A 20721-nucleotide genomic window follows, 5' to 3' on the forward strand; every position below is an offset into this window, starting at 1 on the left:
TGTGAAGGAGCATTTGCAACTTGTGCCCAATAGATGCTAACACCTACTTGAAATGTGATTACAAGCCTTTGAATTCTCAACAGGATCATAGAATCCTTGCAGTGTGGTAGAAGGCCATTCAGCCCATCTAGTTTACAGTGTCCCTCTGAAGTGTATCCCAACCAGACCCACTTCCCTATCAATCCCAGTAACCCTGTGTTTCCTATGGATAATCCACCTAACCTGCACATTCCTGGACACAATGGGGCAATTCAGCATGGCCAATCCACCCAACCTGCACACCTTTGGACTGTGGGAGGAAACTGGAGCACCTAGAGGGAACCCATGCAGACATGGGGAGAACTGCAAACTCCACACTGGCAGACAGTTGTCTGAGGCTGGAATCGAACTTGGGTCCCTGGCACTGTGAGGCTGCAGCGCTAACCACTGAGGACCTGTGACACCCTTTTGAAGAAAATCTGGGAAAGGTAGATCCCCTGTGGCTTAACAAACATTAGTAGAACAAATTATCAGATTAATAACATATTGTGTGCAGACTGGATGCCCCAATGCTTACAAAATGCAGGCCACAGCCCATCTAATCAATACCCTCTCAATCATATTATGGACCAGGCCAGATCCCCTCAAGATATTTTAAGAAGGTAGCCTAGACCCTAACTTTTTCTTATTTTAAAGGCAGATGTGAAGTGGATATTCCAGGTGTGATGCAGCTGGTCAAACCATTGAGCTTTAAGCAAAACAGAATTTATTTAAACACCACTGTTGAAACACAAACAAAATATAAGATAATTTAGAATAACTCAACTTTATGAAAATTCAATTGACTCGAGACATCATCTTAACGAACCCCTCTTAAAAAAACCCAAGGACAAAATAACCTTTTGTCAGCATTGTCACAATCATCGGCTAAGTGACAAAAGGTGTGATCAACCTGCTATTGTCAATCACTTGCAAAGGAGTACGCTGTTCACTGATGCTCAGTTTGGGTTCCACTGGGGCCATTCAGCTGCTGACCTCATTACAGCCTTGACTCAGACACGGACTAAAGAATTGAACTCCAGAGGTGAGGTGTGATTGACTGTGCTTGACATCAAGGCAGCATTCATCCAACATGGCCTCAAGGGGCCTGAACAAAACTAGAGTCAATGAGAATCAGTGGAAAATCTCTCTATTGATGGGAGTTTTACCAAGCACAACGGAAGATGGTTGTGGTCTTTGGACGTTAGTCATCTCGGTCCCAGGATATCTCTACAAGGAGTTCCGCAGGGTTTTGATTTAAGTTCAACATCTTAAACAATCAGTCAATAATCTTCTCCCATCATTAGGTCAGAAATGGTGATGTTCTCTGCCGTGGGCACAGTTCTTCAACACCATTTTGTAGCTCATCAGATATTGAAACAGTCTGTTTCCAGATGCAGCGATGCCTGGACAACATCCAGGCTTGGTCTGATAAGTGGCAAGAAACATTCAAGCCACACAAGTACCAGGTGATGACCTCTTCAATAAGAGAGAATCTAACCACTGTCCCTTGAAGTTACCATTTGCTGAATCCCCCATATAAACATTCTGGAGGTTATCATTGACAAGAAACTGAATTAGACCAACCAGTAGTTAGCACTACTGCCTCACAGTGCCAGGGACATGTGTTCAATCCCACCCTTGGGTGTGTGGAGTTTGCACGTTCTTCCTGTGTCTGTGTGGGTTTCCTCCAGGTGCTCCGGTTTCCTTCCACAGTCCAAAGATGTGCAAGTTAGGTGGATTGGCCATGCTACATTGCCCATAGTGTCCAGGGATATGCAAGCCAGGTGCATTAGCCATGGGAAATGCATGATGATAGGGAAGGGGAGTGGGTCTGGGCACGATGCGCTTTGGAGGGCCAGTGTGAATTTGACAGGTCAAATGGCCGGTGTCCACACTGTAGGGATGCTATCATTTTATGATATAAATACTGTGATCACACGAGTAGGTTAGGAGCTAGGAATTTGGTGACATGTGACTCATAGGTCCTTTTCCCAAAGCCTGTCAACCATCTGCAAGTCACAAGTCAGGAATGTGATGGAAACCTTCCACGTTCTTGGAGGCATGTAACTTAATCCACACTCTCAAGTAGTTTGATACCATCCAAGACAATTGATTGGCATCACGTCCTACACCTTCAACATTTATTTTCTTCACTATGTACACAGAGGAGCAGCAGTGAGTACCATTTACAGGATGCACTGCTATAGGTTACCAAGGCTCCTGAGATCCTTTCAAATCTTGGTAACCGTTCAAATCCATGTCCACTCCCATCTGGAAGGACAGGGGAAGGACATGGGAACACCACCATCTGCAGGTTCCTCCTAAGCTGCTCACCATCCTGATTTAGCACCGTTCCTTCACTGGTGCTGGGTCTATCCCTCCCTGGTACTCGCTCCCTAAGAGACTGTGGGACCAGCTACACTGCAAGGACTGCAGTGGTTTAGAATGCAGCTGGCCACCAGGAGGTTAGGGATGGGCAATAAATGTTGGCCCAGCCCGCGACGCCCATATCCTGTGAATTAATTTTAAAAAGAATGGAAAAAGCATTTCATTTATTGGTGTTGATATTTTCATTCAACCTGTTCAGACAGGGTATGACATATCCCTCGAGAAGGTGGGAACTTGAGCCCAGTTTTTCCAGTTCAATGGGAGGGATACTACCATTGTGCCACAAAAGCCTAATCTCTTGTTGTAGATATTTTCTAATCAATCATTTCAGAGATGTTATTACACACTTCTGGAACAAGTAGGATTTAAATTCAGGCCTCCTGACTCAGAGATAGGGATACTACTACTGCTGCACCCCAAAGGCCTAGGATAGCAATGGACATACAGGTGGTGAAATGTGTTGGGAATAAGGGAGAGGTGTCAATGAAAAAACGAACATGAGGAAATGATAATAAGATGAAGAGCAGTGGGAGGGGCAACTGAAACAATTTCTAAAGTTGATTATAAATCTATTCCAGAAAATCATCGTTTAGAATCATCTTATCAAAACCATTTGACAATCAAAGTGTTGGTGGTAAGTACACAAGCACTTGCTGCATTTTCAAATTTGCCATAACTTTAAGATATTACTGTCTCAGCTATGAGTCACAACATACCATATTGAAAAAGGGAGGGAGGGGAAACTGATGCACTTTTCAAGCGCATTTGCTATCTTTGCAAGTTAATGTTGTGAGGCAGTGGATAATTCCTTCGTCTTTCCCTTGAGAATATAGGCAAAGATCAATCAAGAACAGTCACTGTGGCTTTGTAAAGAGAAAATCATATCTCATGAGTTTAACTGAATTTCTCAAGGAGATGATTAGATAGATGAATGAGAGTAGTGCAGTTCATGTAGACTACATGGACTTCAGCAAAGCTTTTGACAAAGCCTTGCATGGCAGACTGGTTAAGAAGCCATTACAAGCTCATTGACTCCCACAGTTACCTGGACTATACATTCATACACCCAGCTTCCTGTAAAGACTTTATTCCAATCTACCAGTTTCTCTGCCTCCATCCCATCTGTCCTGATGATGCCGGCTTCTACAAAGCACCCTCTGAAATATCCAGCTTCTACCACAGCTGAGGTTGTCAGGGCCTCAGTTATGTTCAACCCATCTCCTGCACTTCTGCTCTCACCACTTCTCTTCCCTGCCACAAGAGTAATAGGGTCCTCTCATCCTCACCTACCAGCCACCAATGTCCACCTCCAGAGGATCATTAGCCACCATTTCCACTATCTCCAGCAAGATGGCACCACCAGACACATATTCTCCTCCCCTCCCTTGTCAACCTTCTTCAGGGACTGTTCCATCTGGGACACCCTAGTCCATTCCTCCTCCATTACCACTACCCTCTTACAGCTCCACAGCACCATCCCCTGTAATTGCAGAAGGTGTAACACCTGCCCATTTACTTCCTCCCTCCTCATTGGCCAAGGCCCTGGAGATGCCTTCCAGGTGGAGCAGCGATTGATGAAGGGCTTTTGCCCGAAACGTCGATTTCGCTGCTCGTTGGATGCTGCCTGAACTGCTATGCTCTTCCAGCACCACTAATCCAGTATTCACACGATCTAGTCTACTGTATTCACTGCTCACAGTGTGGTCTCCTCTACATTGGGAAAATGAAGAGAGACTGGGAGACCATTTTGCAGAACACCTACATTCTGCCCACAAAAACGACCCTGAGCTTCCAGTTGCCTGCCATTTCAACACACCCGCCCGTTCCCTGGCCAACATCACTGTGTCAGGCTTGCTGCAGTCTTCCAGTGAAGCTCAGCACAAGCTGGAAGAACACCTCATTTTCCACTTGGAGACCCTACAGCCTTCAGGACTCAATATCGAGTTCAATAAGTTTAGGGCTTGAGCACTTTTTCCCATGTCCTTACCCAAACCACCATACACCAGGCCTTATCATCACATGGGCTGCTACCATACACAACCCAATGTCTGCCATTAACTGTCCCCATTAGCAGCTATTCATTCTCCCAGGTTGACCTTTACCCATTATGGTTGCTTTTCATGAACACTATGAATTAGTTCACCTACCCTCCGCGCCCCCCCCCCACCCCGTCACTATGCGATCTCTTAATTTACAATGTGGGAATATCCCACATCCTCATTGAAGAGATGATTATCCTTGGGTCTGCAGGTACTTTCTGACCTGTAATGGTTTCCTATCACCTCTGAATGACTGCTGTGTGATTCTAATAGACTTCTGCAAACTCTTTTATTTACTTGATTGTACACTGTGCTGTTCTCTGTGAATAGTCACTCTCTTTAACATGATGGCTGTGTTCTTGTGTAAGCCCGCGCTATAGAAAAATTGCGCTTTTGAATCAGTGGCTAAAGTGTTGGCAATGTAATCACATTACAGCCAACACATATTTAAAAAAGTTCGCACTTTAGACATAGTATCCCCAATTTGTCAGTTGGGTTACAGCGAATTCACGTTAAGGAAACGTGTTATAGCTGAACACCTGTATTCCATCCTTTCTTCACTTGTCTCTTACACATGACTGCTGATGTCACTGTGACATCATGACATGCATCATCATCTCATTATCATATCTATCCTCATCATGTGACAATTCCATTTGGACCTCTCTCATCCACTTCACTGGCACATAGGTGTTCATTGGCTGCACACTATGAGTGGATCAGATGGGACTATTTTCACAGAAAAATTCTAAACAGTAACTCTTGAAGAGTTTTACGTTTGAGACTTCCTTTGTAGTCAGTTAAAAACTAATTATAGCAGTCATAACATTTTAAGCGTAGAGACAATGATTAATTTTGCTTTTCATTTCTAGTTTCGCTTTGTCAATTGTTTTGCTGCCCTGTTTTATATCTCAATCTACCTCCAGGACCTAGAGCTCCTCAGAAAGGTAGGCAGTTTCAAATCTGTGATATAAACCAGATGTTTGAAACCAGATATAAAGCATCTATGGTTGCATTTTCTTTTTAGCAGGATTTAACATTGCAAGGTGATTAGTTGGTGCAAACAGTGACAGTTGTGATCTAGTGGTGCACCTTCATGATGTAGTTGAGACAAATGGTACTTTATTTGGATTGTGAAAGAGTATGATGCAGAAATCTATGTGAACTGAAGCTCCATGGCATATGCAGAAGTTGAAACTAATAACTTACATGAGTACACTTATGCAGAATACTAGATAACAGTGATATATCTCCCGTAGTGTCCAATAAATCACACCAAATATTTTTGAATGTCAACTAGACCTCTGTGATCAAAATGCAATTATTATTCCTTGTAACTCAAATATTTGAATTGATTTTGCCCATGTAGAGGATGAGTATAATATCATGTTAAGAAAGAAAGGACATTGAGGTATATGTCTATTTCCCATGTGTGGGCACACTTTCATCAAACCTGTTCACATTTCTAGAGAAGGAGAAGTGTTCAGCTTGTTAAAAACTAAATCCTGAGATTCTCGAAGTCAGGTAAGATCAAATAAATAATTAGACTGCCAATTCCTTCCTGAGCTGGGTCCTGAAGTGTCCCTACACTCTCCTAACACCACCTCTGCTTGATGTTAATTTCTGTAGGTAAATGTTTGACAAGCTCTGGAGACTTTTGAATTGCTCACTGTACGCCACCATGGCCTTAACCCCATTTATGGAATAGGTTAATGCTCCCACTAAAATAACAGACTGAGGAATCTCTTACAAATACGTTGTTCATTAGCTGTGATTTTCAGTCATTTCTAGTTGATTTTCAGACCTCATGTTGTCCCTTGCACCCTAGAAACTTGCATCACTGCTTGTTCTGACTCAGATCATCAATCAGCTCATCGAGACATCAGTGCCCTATCTCTACAAGACCATTATGAGAAAAGGAGCAGGTTTGAAGAAAATGACCATGGAAAACACACCAGATATCGACAAAATCAAATTACAAGGAGAGATGTCATCATTTCCTGTAAGTAGTGTCATAATTATCTTTGTTAAACAACAATGACCTTGTATTCCACTCAAACATTCCACTCTCCTCTGAGCGATTAGTAATTTTAGAAGAATGTATATAATATGTTCATCTTATGAGTTTAGTATCCCCTATGGTTGGGATTCTGCAGTGTATAAACTGCAAAGCAGAAAGCTTCAAGAGATCTGGTATTTCATCCTCTGAAAATGTATGTAACGCACAAAAGAAAACTGCAAATATAAAGCATACTCATGATGCTTCATTCTATTGTAGAATATTTGATAAATATCTTTAAATAGTATTGTTAGAGAATGATTCCCACCTTACATTTGAAACAAATGACTTGGTGGACTTGGCTCTGGCCCTTGTGTGACCAAAGGCCTTCTCCTGAGTGTTGTGTAGTCCTGGTTTCACTGGATCTTGCTTCTGTCTACATATTACTTTCTCCACAGGAGGGCAGTATTGCTTCAGTGAAGGTGACAGCACTGGGCCCTGCCAAATCTCTTCTGTTTGATTTTCACTGAGATTTCTGTCCTTATTTTCCTCTGTATATTTTGAATGGGGTACCAGCAGAACCCTCGCGTCATTTCTTATCATCAGTTGGAGATTTTGTAAGAAGATCGATGCCAAGCACCATTAACCAGGGATGCCAATTGTTCAATATTGGAGTCACCACTGAGATCTGGGTGCACTTGAAAAGGCAGCATTTATTATGGCAGTTTTTGGAATGTGAGGTGGTTGGAATCAGGAGATGGAGGATCCCAAGGTTCAGGAAAATTGAATGGGGAGGTTTCAGGAATGCTGAGAGAAGGTTCCTAATCTCTAGAGGTATTGCAGTGAGAGTTAGGGATTCTCGAAATGTGGTCTGAGGTTCTGCAAGCTCTCAGAGAACATCCTGGGATCTGGGAGCCAAATAGGTACTCTGGAAAGGATGGAGATGCCAAGGCTCTAGAGTCTGGTAATAATGAGGAGCAGTGTTTCTGCAGTAGTAGGGAAAATTTAGAGTCTGGTAGTTTTGGGATTATTGATCTCAGACATACTGGCCGAAGCAGGAACTAACAAGGTGGTGAGGGAAATAGGAGACAAGAGAATGAGATCAACATTACCCATGATTCAACTTAAATCAACAGGAGGAATCATTGGAGGAACATGGGGACAATAATAGAAAAACTGCACATATCTTTTGTTATACACAGACTACTAGAAGTGTTGGTCACAGATAACGGGTTATCATTTACCAACAGGGAATTTGAGTGTTTCGCAAAGTCGAATGGTATTCAACATATAAGGACAGCTCAGTGCCATCCATTGTCCAATGGTCTGATGGAAAGAGCTATCCAAACTTTGAAGGCAGGCTTAAAGAAACAGCCTTACAGCTTCACTAGATCCCGAACTGTCCCAGTTCCTGTTTGACTCTAGGACCATCCCCCCATAAAACTACAGGGATAGCTCCAGCAGAGTTGCTAATGGGGAGAAGACTCCGTACCAGGTTAAGTCTGATCATCCCAAGCCCAGGGGTGGTGGAGGCAGGGGGGCGGGGGGGGTGGGGGGGGGGGAGGGGAATCAATCAGCATCGGGAATGCCAGTGCTGAACTCAAGACTCCGCTAAGTGAGAGACAGTTTACTTCAGGGGATGTAGTTTGACGTGGGCCAAATGCAGGCAAGTGGGACTAGTTTAGTTTAGTCAGTGTGGACAAGTTGGACCAAAGGGCTTGTTTCCATGCGGTCTATGTCCCTAATTGAAAGCAGGCCTTCACTCACTATCACTGTTTTATGTTGTCACACAAGGTAAAGATCTACCTGATTCACTAAGAGCTTAAGCAGTGTGCTATTGATGCATTTTAAATTGATTGTATATTGGGGAAGTTCAGAATAACAATCTTCATCTGATAGCAGAGAACTGGTTTATTGCTAAAAATATAACAAACTTGCTGCTGAAGCTTTTCATCTCAACATCATCAGGATAGATGCCCCGATACCAAATTTCACATGGAACAACAATTTACAAACAATGTATGGGAAGCCGAGTACTGATCGTTTGGCAAGATAAAACAAAAATTGATGGCCTGTCTCTTTTCTCAGTGATAACAATTTTCAAAAAAAGTCCAATCCACCTTCCCCAATACTGACATTAAATTAAAATGCAGACATTTGGTATCGTTACATATTTTAATAGACACGGACAATTATCCTTGTACCTCTCTTTTACAAGGTTTTGACAAGTTTTAGGATTGATCTAGTTTTCAAAGAAAAGCTGAATTTCTCTCTTAATGAACTGACTGGACGGAAATAGTTGCAGCCTCAGAGTTGCCTGTCAGACAAATTCAGTCAGCTCTACTCTGGGATGTATCCGTTCTCAGTCAGGTTGGGGAAATGAAGCACTGTATGGAAAGGAACTATATCACTGCATAGAGACAGGAAAAGCAATGTGTTTTTTTTCAAATGGGCTGTATAGGTCTTTTACTTTGGTGACTCCTGGCTTTTTTCTGCCTCTTTGACTAACCTCTTGATTTGATTGACTCTGTAAATGTGCCATTTGTCCAAAGATTGTATCATCTCAGAAAAATCTCAGTAGAATGGTTTCAAAAGGAATGGCTGGGGCAATCTGAGCTCTACCATGTTAGTCACTACGCTAATGACTATACTGATGGTGCAACTCAGAATGAACAAGAATATCTTCAAATGGACTGTAAGGTAGCAAACAATATTGTACAAAAGAATTTGAGAGGGGGTGAGGAGGAATAATCGATTCTTTCTTGAAAAGGGCTAGGCCTGGCTCACTGAATTTTCTAAAGCCACCATTTATTGTTGAGAGACAAGGAGGAAACTCAAAATCAAATGACAGTAGGAGGGATTCACCTGCTATAGGCCACCCTACCTTCTATATCACAGTTCAGAAGTGAACTAGCGCAGTTGACCACACTGAGGTGGAGTGGGTACCCAGTCTGCAAATGTTTTTGCCACTAACCTGATACTACAACGGAGGTCCGCTGAAAATCCTGTCACCTTTGTTTTTGTCTGTCTAGGGGATGTTTGATGAGTACATGGAACTCTTTGTTCAGTTCGGTTATGTCAGCCTTTTCTCCTGCATTTACCCTTTGACGGCCTTACTGGTAATGGTGAACAACATCACGGAAATCCGAATGGATGCGATGAAGCTCTGTCATCTCTTTAGAAAACCTTTCATCTCACCAGCAGCAAACATAGGGGTGTGGCAGGTGAGAGTGCATTGAGCAGACTCTCTCTAGACACTGTCTTAGGGGAGGGCTTTAAATGAGAGGCTGTTGTCTTTGTTGGAGAAGTTATCTTCATGAAATTGATAAAGAGGCATTGAATTTGTGCAAAAGAGATGAAAAGATGGTTCTACCTAACAATCTGTTTCATAGTGATGTTTGCTTCACATGAATGTTGGTCCAGGACAGCAGACAGGTCAATAACATTGTTTTTGTTCAGATAGAACTTTGAGGTCTTCTACATCCAACTGTGAGGGATGATTTCATGTCTCATCTAAATTTCAACTGTGTCCCTCAGTAGAATAGTTTCAAAAGGAATGATTGGGGTAGTTCTGAACTCTACCATGATTAGATTAGAGCATAATCTTAGTCTTATCTGAAATTTCAGCCTAGATTCTGTGCTTGAAATGTTGAAGTGGGGCTTGAAGCCACAAACATCTGAGTGCTCTCACTTAATGAAGGCAAACACCCAAAGACAGAAGTGTGGCCGATTCCTGGTTAGCCCTTGCTGACTCCTTGCTGTTTTATTGGATGCTCTTCAAATTTTCTTGCCAACGAGGAGTGAACACTTAATTGGTAGAATGAACACAGGGTCGACATAACAAACAGCATGGGGTCCATCTGCTTCAAAAGGAGATTTGAGGTCAGCATGATCACGGTGGTGCACAAAATGATCAATTTGGCCTTTTCTTCTTTTATATGTTCTTAGAAAATAGTGAGTGGGAGTAGAGCCTCTTGATGCTATGTTGAATTGCCTGGGGAATATTGTGTAGTGGCATGGTGGCTCAGTGGTTAGCACTGCTGCGTCACAGTGCTAGGGACCTGGGTTTGACTCCAGCCTTGGGCGACTCTCTGTGTGGAGTTGGCACGTTCTCCCTGTGACTGCACGGGTTTCCTCCCACAGTCCAAAGATGTGCAGGTCAGGTGAATTGGCTGTGCTAAGTGGCCCCTAGTGTCCAGTAGGTTAGGTGCATTAATTAGGGGAATGGGTCTGGGTGGGTTACTCTTCGGAGGGTTGATGTGGGCCTGTTGGGCCAAAATGGTCTGTTTCTACACTGTATGGCAGAATACGCTGGAGGGATTCTATGAATAGGTGTACTTTAGTTATACAGGGTATTGGTGAGAGCACATCTGGAGTATGGTGTACAATACTGGTCATCATACTAACAGAAGAATGTTAATGCATTGGAAGCAATCAGACAATTAGGTTATTACCAGGAATGACCGTATTGTTTTCTGAGGCAAAGCTAGACAGTTTAGGTCTGTACTGCTCAGAGTCAGAGGTGATTTAATTGAAACGTAAAAGAACCTGAGGGGACTTGGTTATGGAAAAGATGATTCCTCTTGTGGGAGAATATAAAACTAGGGGTAAGAATTTAAAAATTAGGGATGCTCATTTAAACGGAGTTGAGGAAACAGTTTCTCTTTCAGAGGGTTGTGAATCTTTGGCCCTCCCTTCCTCAAAAGGCAGTGGATGCAGGATCTTGAAATAGTTTTAAGGCAGAGGGAGATTGATTCTTGATGACCAAGGGGATGAAAGGTTAATTGGGGATATGCAGGCATGTACAGTTGAGGTTACAATCTTATCGGCCATTGAATGAAAGAACAGGCTGAAGAGGCTGAATGGTTTGCTTCTGTTCCTTGGTCGTATGTAAAACTGACATCAGAAGCATTTCTGTGACTGAGTTAGGACAGCGGAGTGGAACACTTTCAAATTAGCTCAGGTGGGGTTCCAGTCTGTTTCCAAACAAATCATTTCTCTCCAACTGGCTTTCAATCTCCAGTGCTTCAATGCTCCAGCTGCAAGTTAGGAATTAAATTCACCTCTCTGTTAGTGGTAATATGTAAGCTTGGGTAAAGCAGTCTATCCAAATAATTGACAGCCAGGAGATGAAAGACACTGAACAGTAAGCCAATGTCATTGTGTCTGCTTCTAAAGTTTTCCTATTTTGTTTTAAAGACAAAGGAGCTCCATGTTTTGAACCTGGCGTATCCTAAATTTGCATCAATGTATTTTTTTTTATTAACACTGCCATGTTCCTCTTATTATCTGCTCTGTTTCACAGACTGCGTTTGAGATTATAGGATTCTTGTCAGTCATCTCCAACTGTTTTCTAATTAGTATTTCCCCTCAAGTAGAAGGGTATTGTGCAGAAAATAATATAACGCCCAAGAATGTGTTGATCTGGACGGTTGGCATTGAGGTAAGTGAATGTCAATAGTGTTCATTCTTCTCTGTCTTGCAAGGGACAATGACGAATCACAATAGCTACAGACACAGCACAATATCAGCTACAGCAAGGAGGTGTTTAATGATTTTGAATGTATTAGAGTACAAATTGGAATGTATTTTCTCATCAGTCTGACAAATGGCATTCAAAGTGTCATAGAGTCATAGAGATGTACAGCACGGAAACAGACCCTTCGGTCCAACCCGTCCATGCTGACCAGATATCCCAACCCAATCTAGTCCCACCTGCCAGCACCTGGCCCATGTCCCTCCAAACCTTTCCTATTCATATACCCATCCAAATGCCTCTTAAATGTTGCAATTGTACCAGCCTCCACCACATTCTCTGGCAGCTCATTCCATACACGTACCACCCTCTGCGTGAAAACGTTGCCCCTTAGGTCTCTTTTATATCTTTCTCCTCTCACCCTAAACCTATGCCCTCTAGTTCTGGACTCCCTGACTCCAGGGAAAAGACTTTGCCTATTTATCCTATCCATGTCCCTCATAATTTTGTAAACCTCTATAAGGTCACCCCTCAGCCTCCGATGCTCCAGGGAAAACAGCCCCCAGCTTGTTCAGCCTCTCCCTATAGCTCAAATCCTCCAACCCTGGCAACATCCTTGTAAATCTTTTCAGAACCCTTTCAAGTTTCACAACATCTTTCTGATAGGAAGGAGACCAGAATTGCACGCAATATTCCAACAGTGGCCTAACCAATGTCCTGTATAGCCGCAACATGACCTCACAACTTCTGTACTGGCCTTCTTCACTATCCTATCTACTTGCGACTCCACTTTCAAGGAGTTATGGACCTGCACACTCTATGAACCTGTCTCTTTGTTCAGCAACACTCCCTAGGACCTTACCATTAAGTGTATAAGTCCTGCTAAGATTTGCTTTCCCAAAATGCAGCACCTCACATTTATCTGAATTAAACTCCATCTGCCACTTCTCATTCAAAGGGATTTCAAAGAGGACATATAGTCACCAATGCCTATGGTGGGTGCATTGGTGTAAACATGATTTGCCCACATGATTTGGTGACTGATGTAACCAAATTAAATTACTTTGGAGCAAAAAAAATTCAGATACTTTTTCTAAAGGACTGTCCTCCAAATTAAATTGAAAAATTACCTTCGGGTACACATCCTCAGGTACCTGAAGGCTAAAATCCTGAGGCTGGCAGGTAAGGTGGGGCAGAGACAAAAAAAATGTCTCTCACAATGACAAGGCAGCTGCAAGGATCTGCCAGCCATGGCAATGGCACGAGGTGTGAGAGGGAGCAGATGACCAAGGCTTCTTGAACCATGTCACTTCAACAGGATTCCAACAGTTTTGGCCCACATTATGAACAATTGTCTCATTCACCAAGGCCCATGGGAATTGAAAATGTTCAGCACCGTTTGCCCAATCCAGAAATCTGTCCAGGGCACATGCAGCTGGCCCAAATGATGGAAACGACATTCATTGATTCTTTATATCGGTCTTTCATCTAGCACTGTACCAACAACACTGAAGAGATTTTTGTCTTCACCACCTGGGGAGTGATCTGATAGAGCAGATCACCAGCTCTTTTAGAACCCATCAGTTGTGATTTCATTGAAACGAACAGAATGAGTGTCTGTAATTAATGGATTTTAGAAGGAGTGGCTAGTCAACTCAGTTTGATTACCTTCTATACCTTTGTGTAACAATCTTGGTGATGGAAAACAAACAAGATTGTCAAACTCCTTAAAGAACCAGACCCTGCACGTGGAACATATGCCTTTGATGCCCGTATCATTAATAAAATGTGAAAAGAACATACTCACAAACTTCTCGAGTCAAGCCTTTTGGAATTTTATTGGGGTATTTCATACCAAAAGCATCTGTACAGTTGTATATAGGCAAAGTGTAAGCTGACCATAAGAGCTGAGGATGAGCTCCCAAAGACCAATTTCCCATCCTCAGTGTGGTACAAAGTAATGGAGTCAGACACTTAATTCTATATCAACAGAGAGAACTAGAGCTAGCAAGAACCTAGATATGATTAAGAAACATAATAGGGTCTTCTCTCTTCCACTCCAACTGGTTTGACTGTCAGAGTGCTGGAGGATAAGGAAGCCTGAGGATGGTCTTTCCTTGCAGTATGACTGGGTCTAAGATTGACTTCGGAGCTTGGAATTATTTGTCTGTCTGACGCTAAGAAGCTGACTGTTAATGCTTACACCCACATCCATACACACCATGTTAATCTGTATTGTTTTTCTCCCTATTATCCACAATCAGTTGAGCGATTAGTGTTGAATAATTGGGAATTCTCTTCCACATTGGACACTCAAATTAAGGCCAGGCATCTTCCATGTGATCATATCACAGCAAGACACATCTCCAAGCTCTGGTCCCAACAAGGTGACCACCTCCATATGTCATTTCAGACACAGTTAAAGCATCTGAGCTGTAGGCTGCCAATAAGATGGCAGCACATGCCAAATTGTGAGCAATTCTGGATGATCTGCTTGTTCTTACAAAGAAAAGGTTAAACCAACCCTGGTTTCTCTTGCACAACAGCCTTACAGTTGGACAAAGAAACTTTTAACCCAACATCTGGGATGGATTGAAACTTAGATCTATGAAGAGAAATAACGGTTTTGTCTTTTCATCACTATCTGTGCCTCAGGGTCCTTGGTTGTCCTATTTTCTACATACACTCACAGTCACACTGACACAAACACACACACATACACACACTTGTAAATGACTGTAGTTAATTATCATCTATGTCTATATTCTGAACATGACTATGCCTTTGTGTAAGCTTCAAAGTCCCTTTAACTGATGAAAAGAGCATTGAATCTCCAATATCTGAAGAGAAGCGCACACCCTTAGGAGGGACCAGGAGGTTGGTATCTTATGATCAGGCACACGTGATTTGAATAAAAAGCTCATATCCCTCTAGCTATTTTTGCATCCTTTGATGAACATAACGGTTGTCTGTTCTGCACTCAATAAGCTAGACATGGAATCAGAAATAGCTGGAAATAGCAGAACCATCGACATCTGAAAAGAGAGCAGATGAGTTAATGTTTCTAATCTGTCCTATGGATCTGTTTGTCTACTCACAGATGCTTTGTTCCCAATAACTAACCACTTAGACTATTCAGACTGAAATGCAGTCAGATACAAATGTTCCTTCTAGTCTGCCTCATTTGTTGAGCAAACCAGAACAAATACAAGTTTCTACACTTCAGTCATTGTTGGGAAGAGGCTGTTTCAAAAGGTATTCTACCCTAATTCATTTGAAAGAACATAAAGGACACGGCAAGAATTTTGAAAGCTTTGAGGCCCAAGTTAACGTTATGTATAAACAGTACATATTCAATACGAGGGAACAAACTGAAAAAGATCAATTGATCAATATGCCATCTCATAAACTAAGCTTGCAGAAATCTGTGAGTTTCCACCATTAAAGTCTGAGCTAATTAGAGACAGGATTATGTTAGGAATAAGGGATCCACAAGTGAATGTATGCCTACTGACAGAAGACAAACCTACACTCAGGTTAGTGATTGAGCTAAGCAGAAGCACTGAGGTTGTGAATCAATCGATGGAACATGTTCGTTATTGAACAGACCAATTCTTGCATTATTCTGACAGAACCTCCAGGCACGCAGGATGGAACAATCACAGACCAAGGGCAGGATGCAAAGACATCATGGCTACGAAGAAACACGACAAACAGATACAGATGGCCACCGGAGAGATAACGGCTGAAGAGTCTGATGAATCAATACACGCCGTGTAGCAGCTTTGGTTCAGTCAGCTTGATAGGTCAGACGTGGTTTGTGACTATGGAAATGAAAGCTGCAGAAGAACCTACAGAGAGTCGATCGGGAGGAGGTGAACACGCTGCCCAGTGGGAGCACAGCACACCTAGAGGTTCACAGCAACCCAACAACAGAAATAGAGGAACAACGACCACCATAAAAACAACAAATACCACAGGAATTGCACTCCCTGAGTACACAGCATCACCCAGGAGAACAGCCACCAACAAGAATACAAACATGTACCTTTAAGAGTCCAGCATAATTTGAGCACAATGTGGGTTATGCAAATGCAGAGACCAGTGGAAGCAAGGCATGAGAACTGTAGTGCATATAGTTGCTAATGTAGGTAACTCAGAACGTACATGGCAGTGCATGCTATGCTATTTGTTTATTTGTATAGGATGGAGATATTTGGATTGATGTGCAGTCACAGACAAATATCTGCCTGAGTCTGCCATAGTCATTTGACTTCTCCCACGATGCATATACCTTCTAGAGTGACATTTTAAACTTCACTTCAATAAAAATCCTCATGTCGAACACACTGCTGTGTTGTACTCTTGAAACATAGACCAGTTTGCTCTTGCTACCTATTTAAGTGACTCATGAGTTCTTCGACAGTTCTCAGGCCGACTCCTCTATTATTTCTGTGTTTCAGCATGCCTTGTTGGCCATCAAGATCATATTAGCTTTCGCTATTCCTGATGTTCCTCAGTGGGTGAAGCTGAGGATTGAGAGAGTTGAATATCAGTCCCTTCAGGCCCTCAAGCACAAGGTAAATCATGACCTAACTAAAATATCAAAGACCTAAAGAATCTCTTTCAACAACTTACATTGATAGGGTACATTTAGTTGAGAAAAATGTCATGGTGCTCCACATCACTGAGGATCATAGATAAGTAGAGTCAGAGGATGCTAATGTGTAGAATGATCATGCTAGCATGGATGATTGGGTTGAATGGCCTGTTTCTGTGCTGTATGATCTGTGAGAAATCTAGAAGCAAATCAGAAACACAGAAGTCAGGAGAGCTGCAGACTCACAACCCTGTGTTAGCAATGATCCTGTCATCAGTCACTACACTAATGCTTCAGATCAAATCATACACTGATCTTGAAGGTAGATACACATATCTCCACAAAACAAGTGCAAGTTCTGCTGGCTGTTGTGGAGTGATTTCCAGCTCAGGCCTCCCTGTGATCCATGTGCGATTTACAAACAGATTTCTCATCATACAACAACAGCTTGTGTTTACCTCAGAACATGTGAAACAGAAACTGGAGGAGGCCACTGCACCCTTTGAGCCTGCTCCACCATCCAAAAGGATCAAGGTTGACTTTCTAGCGAATTCCCTTGGTACTCAGAAATCTCTCACCCTGCTTTGAATGCATGATGCTCCCTTTTCCAAATCTAAATGATTGGTCATGATCTTATTGAATGCAGAGTAGGCTCAATGGGCTAAATGGCCTACTCCCACTCCTTTTCTTTGTGATGTTATGAATATGCTTAATCATGGAAATTCTCAGATTTTTGAGTAGAGAATTCCAAAGATTGATAACCCCTTTGGGTGAAGAAACTATTCTCAGTCGTAATGGTTGACCTCTGAAGCACTTCTAATGTGCTAAAGCTCATGAGGTGATCCCAGGAGTGTCAGCAGTCAAACATTGATGCCAAGTCAAAAAATGTGGGGTGGGGGGGTAGGGGTGAGGTGGGTCATATTGACAGGTTTGGTCAAAGAAGTATGTTTAGAGGAGCTTCTTATGGAAGGAAGAGTGAATTGGGGACTGTTTTTAACAGGGGCACATGGAACTGACCTGCTCAAGCATTCCTCCTGAGGGGAAATGTTGATCAGAAACTGGCACTTTAAAAAAAGCCATCCCTCCAGGATGATAATATGCTAGGGACAGCCTTAACAAGCTGAGAATTGGACTTCAACCTGCTCAGTAGAAGGATGTCCCAACCTGGAGGGCTCTTGTAGTCCCCGTAACACCAGAGCCAGTAGAGGGTGTTGCTGGGACTGTGGGCTACCTTGTAAAGAAGTGCTATGGAGGCCAGGGATGGCTAGGTGCTGAGCTTTTTCATGCGGAAGGGATCAGACAGTTTAGGAAGGTGGGGATCGGGAGGGAGCAGGCTTCCAAGATCAGGCAATAAGGATACGCTTGATAGGTCTTATTTTGAAAAAGGGTCAGCAGACCCGAAATATTAACTCTGCTTTCTCTCCACAGATGCTGCCAGCCCTGCTGAGTTTCTCTGGCACTCTCTGTTTTTGATTCTGATCAAAGGGGCTGTCCCCAAAGCAAACTCCCCTGGTTAGCCTGGGACTTTTTTCACTGGAACGTAGAAGGTTGGGGGGTGACTTTGTCGAGGTTCATGAAATCACAAGGGGCACCGATAAGGTGAATGGCAGGTGTCTTTTCCCAAGGCTGGGGGATTTCAAGGCAAGGGGGCAGGTTTTTAAGGTGAGACGAGAAAGATTTTCCAAAAAGACACGAGGGGCAACTTTTTTACACAAAGAGTGGATTGTGGGTGGAATCAATTTCCAGAGGAAGTGGTGGATGCAGGGGATGTTTAAAAGACATTGAGAAAAGTGCATGAATAGGAAGTATTTGGAGGCATATGGGCCAAGACCTGGTAGGTGGGACTAGGTTAATTTGGGATTATGTTTGGCATGGACTGGTTAGGTCGGATTCCATACTGTGTGATTCTGTGACTCTATGTGATGGTAGTCGAGGCAAACTGAGGGCTGTAAGAGGGTATAAATTGGCCAGTTAAGAGCCTCATTAGGCCTCATACTATGTGGACTAGTGGGCACCTTACCTACCACCAGTGCCCACCTTTTCTATGGAGGGCAGTTCAAGTCTGGACCTGGGCACTAGTCATGGTGGACTAACCATCCACCAAATCCATCCACCAAATCCATCCCCTGTCCTCAGGAAACACACCTTGTGGGAAGCAATCAACTCCAGCCTGATGGCATGGGGTCCCAGCAGCTAAAGCCACCAGTGGTTGAATAAAAGATGAACTTGGCAGACAAAAAGGGCTCATTTTCCATCAGCCTTGGGACATAACTGCTATTTTCTCTCTGTTTCAGCTGGCTGAAGCAGATAAAGATGACAGCAGAGAAATGGCGGCGAAAGAAACACTCTCTGATGGAACCACAGGGTTCAATTCTGCAGAGAGCTCACTGTATACAAGCAACAAGCAGCTAAACTTACTGTAACCACTCTGTTACCACGAACAACAGAAATACATTCCTGTAAGCATTGAATAATCCCTGCTGAGAAACTATCTCTGTCCCTCCGTCATTTATTTTTATGGAACTTATATTTGCTTTGTGAATAATCACTCGGCTCCTTTATTATTTTGTGGATTGCCTCTACATGCACAAATCTATATGTAAACCAGTCACTGATTAACTACACTCCCTACAGCAGAAACCATGACTTCCACTTGTATTTCCAGCACACCAATGGTCTGTTCAGAAAGGGTGGCAGCAAAATTGGTTTCTCTTTTACAAATAAGATCCTGTTTATTTAAATGATTAGCACAAAGTCCTCATTATTTCTGCATAATTGGCACAAATGAGATTTTGTTCCCATTGCCTTTCTATTTTTAATGCTTCTCTGCATTGCTATGTGATGAAACATTAAAACAGCACGTTTCTCATGAAAGTATAGCATTCCAGAGGTTGAATGGCCTAATCAATGATAGATTAGCATACAATCCAGCCCTCTTATCTGCGGTTGGTGCTGTCTGACAGTTGGAGACCTTTCCTTATGGCCCTGACTGATCGTAATATCTTTATCCAGAGACTCACTGATTGATAGTTGGGTTACTTACCCTGTGACACAGAGTGATAGTTGTAGGCCTCATACTGCAGCAAGCTGGCTGTACACTTTCCCATGTGACAATCTGACTAATCCTTGGGGTAAGGCCCTCTGACCACTTATTACTCTGTGATATATTACCATCGCTTCAAACTGATAAACGCAGAAATACACAACTTCATGACAGCAGTAGTTAGTGCTATTGGCCACAATTCTATGTCTTGATGTTAAAACTGTCATTCACACACACACCCATTGGATATTACCTTGAGGAAATGTACATCATTCAGACTCAGTGATTTGTGGATTCTGATCTGTACTTTCTAATACCTCCTCTGCAAACCATAGAAAGTGTATAGGAACTTTACAACATTGATACTTGATAAATATGACATTGCAGAGGATTCAACATTAAAAGACTAAAAGGAAAAAAAGAAGGATGTCCATTTGAAATGTTTGATGCATATAATGCTGGGTCGTTTATTTATTAGTTTTGTATTACTATTATTGCGTACATATGGAGTGGGAATGAATATTTTCATGTACAGTATTTCATTAAAACCAAAGCACAAAGTAAAGTCCATTGTTTTCTCAGTGGATTTCATGGGATTTTAGTCTAACGTTAATGTTTTTGATATTTGGCTCATTTGAAAAGGCCCAAGAAATACCTAGACTTTTGTTTTTAGAATAGTGTCCCTTAAGGATATTGGGACATTTATTTTAAAACTATCTCCCAGAAGTCATGCATGAAGCAATTTGCTTGGATTTATTTACTGGAAATCACATGCCTGGATTATGGCTTTATATTGGGTATTGATTAGAGTTCTGCTGGAGTACATCCAACTGAGAAATAGAGACAGAGAGAAATAGCGAGACAGAGAGAAATAGAGAGAGAGAGAAATAGAGAGAGAGAGAGAAATAGAGAGACAGAGAGAAATAGAGAGACAGAGAGAACTAGAGAGAGAGAGAGAAATAGAGAGACAGAGAGAAATAGAGAGAGAGAGAGAAGCCATTTCAGTCCATCCTCATTTTTTCTCAGAAACCTCTTTTGGAGGGTCCAGTCAAATAACTGAAACCCTGACCTGCCTTTTCTCATGAAAATCCACTGAAGGGGTTATTCTCAACAGCACCTCGTGAGCTCTTTGAATGAACTGTGTTTGAAGTCACA

General features: G+C 42.4%; 1 protein-coding gene across 6 annotated transcripts in view; it reads left to right on the plus strand.

The window, feature by feature from the left end:
- Nucleotides 1-20131, plus strand: part of ano10b (anoctamin 10b) — a 31099-nt gene extending 10968 nt beyond the window's left edge. For 2 of the 6 annotated variants that reach the window (XM_072547514.1, XM_072547515.1), the window contains 7 exons: nucleotides 2988-3043; nucleotides 5321-5395; nucleotides 6277-6450; nucleotides 9480-9671; nucleotides 11753-11890; nucleotides 16387-16503; nucleotides 18818-20131. In XM_072547514.1, the coding sequence (XP_072403615.1) occupies nucleotides 2988-3043; nucleotides 5321-5395; nucleotides 6277-6450; nucleotides 9480-9671; nucleotides 11753-11890; nucleotides 16387-16503; nucleotides 18818-18946 (881 nt within the window). In that variant the 3' untranslated portion in view covers nucleotides 18947-20131. Of the gene's footprint in view, nucleotides 1-2987; nucleotides 3044-5320; nucleotides 5396-6276; nucleotides 6451-9479; nucleotides 9672-11752; nucleotides 11891-15555; nucleotides 16273-16386; nucleotides 16504-18817 lie in introns of those variants that run through there. The other 4 variants (XM_072547518.1, XM_072547517.1, XM_072547516.1 and 1 more) reach the window with 4 other exon arrangements.
- The last annotated feature ends 590 nt before the right edge of the window (nucleotides 20132-20721 follow it).

Source organism: Chiloscyllium punctatum, chromosome 26, assembly GCF_047496795.1.
Source record: "Chiloscyllium punctatum isolate Juve2018m chromosome 26, sChiPun1.3, whole genome shotgun sequence".
NCBI classification, from domain to species: domain Eukaryota; kingdom Metazoa; phylum Chordata; class Chondrichthyes; order Orectolobiformes; family Hemiscylliidae; genus Chiloscyllium; species Chiloscyllium punctatum.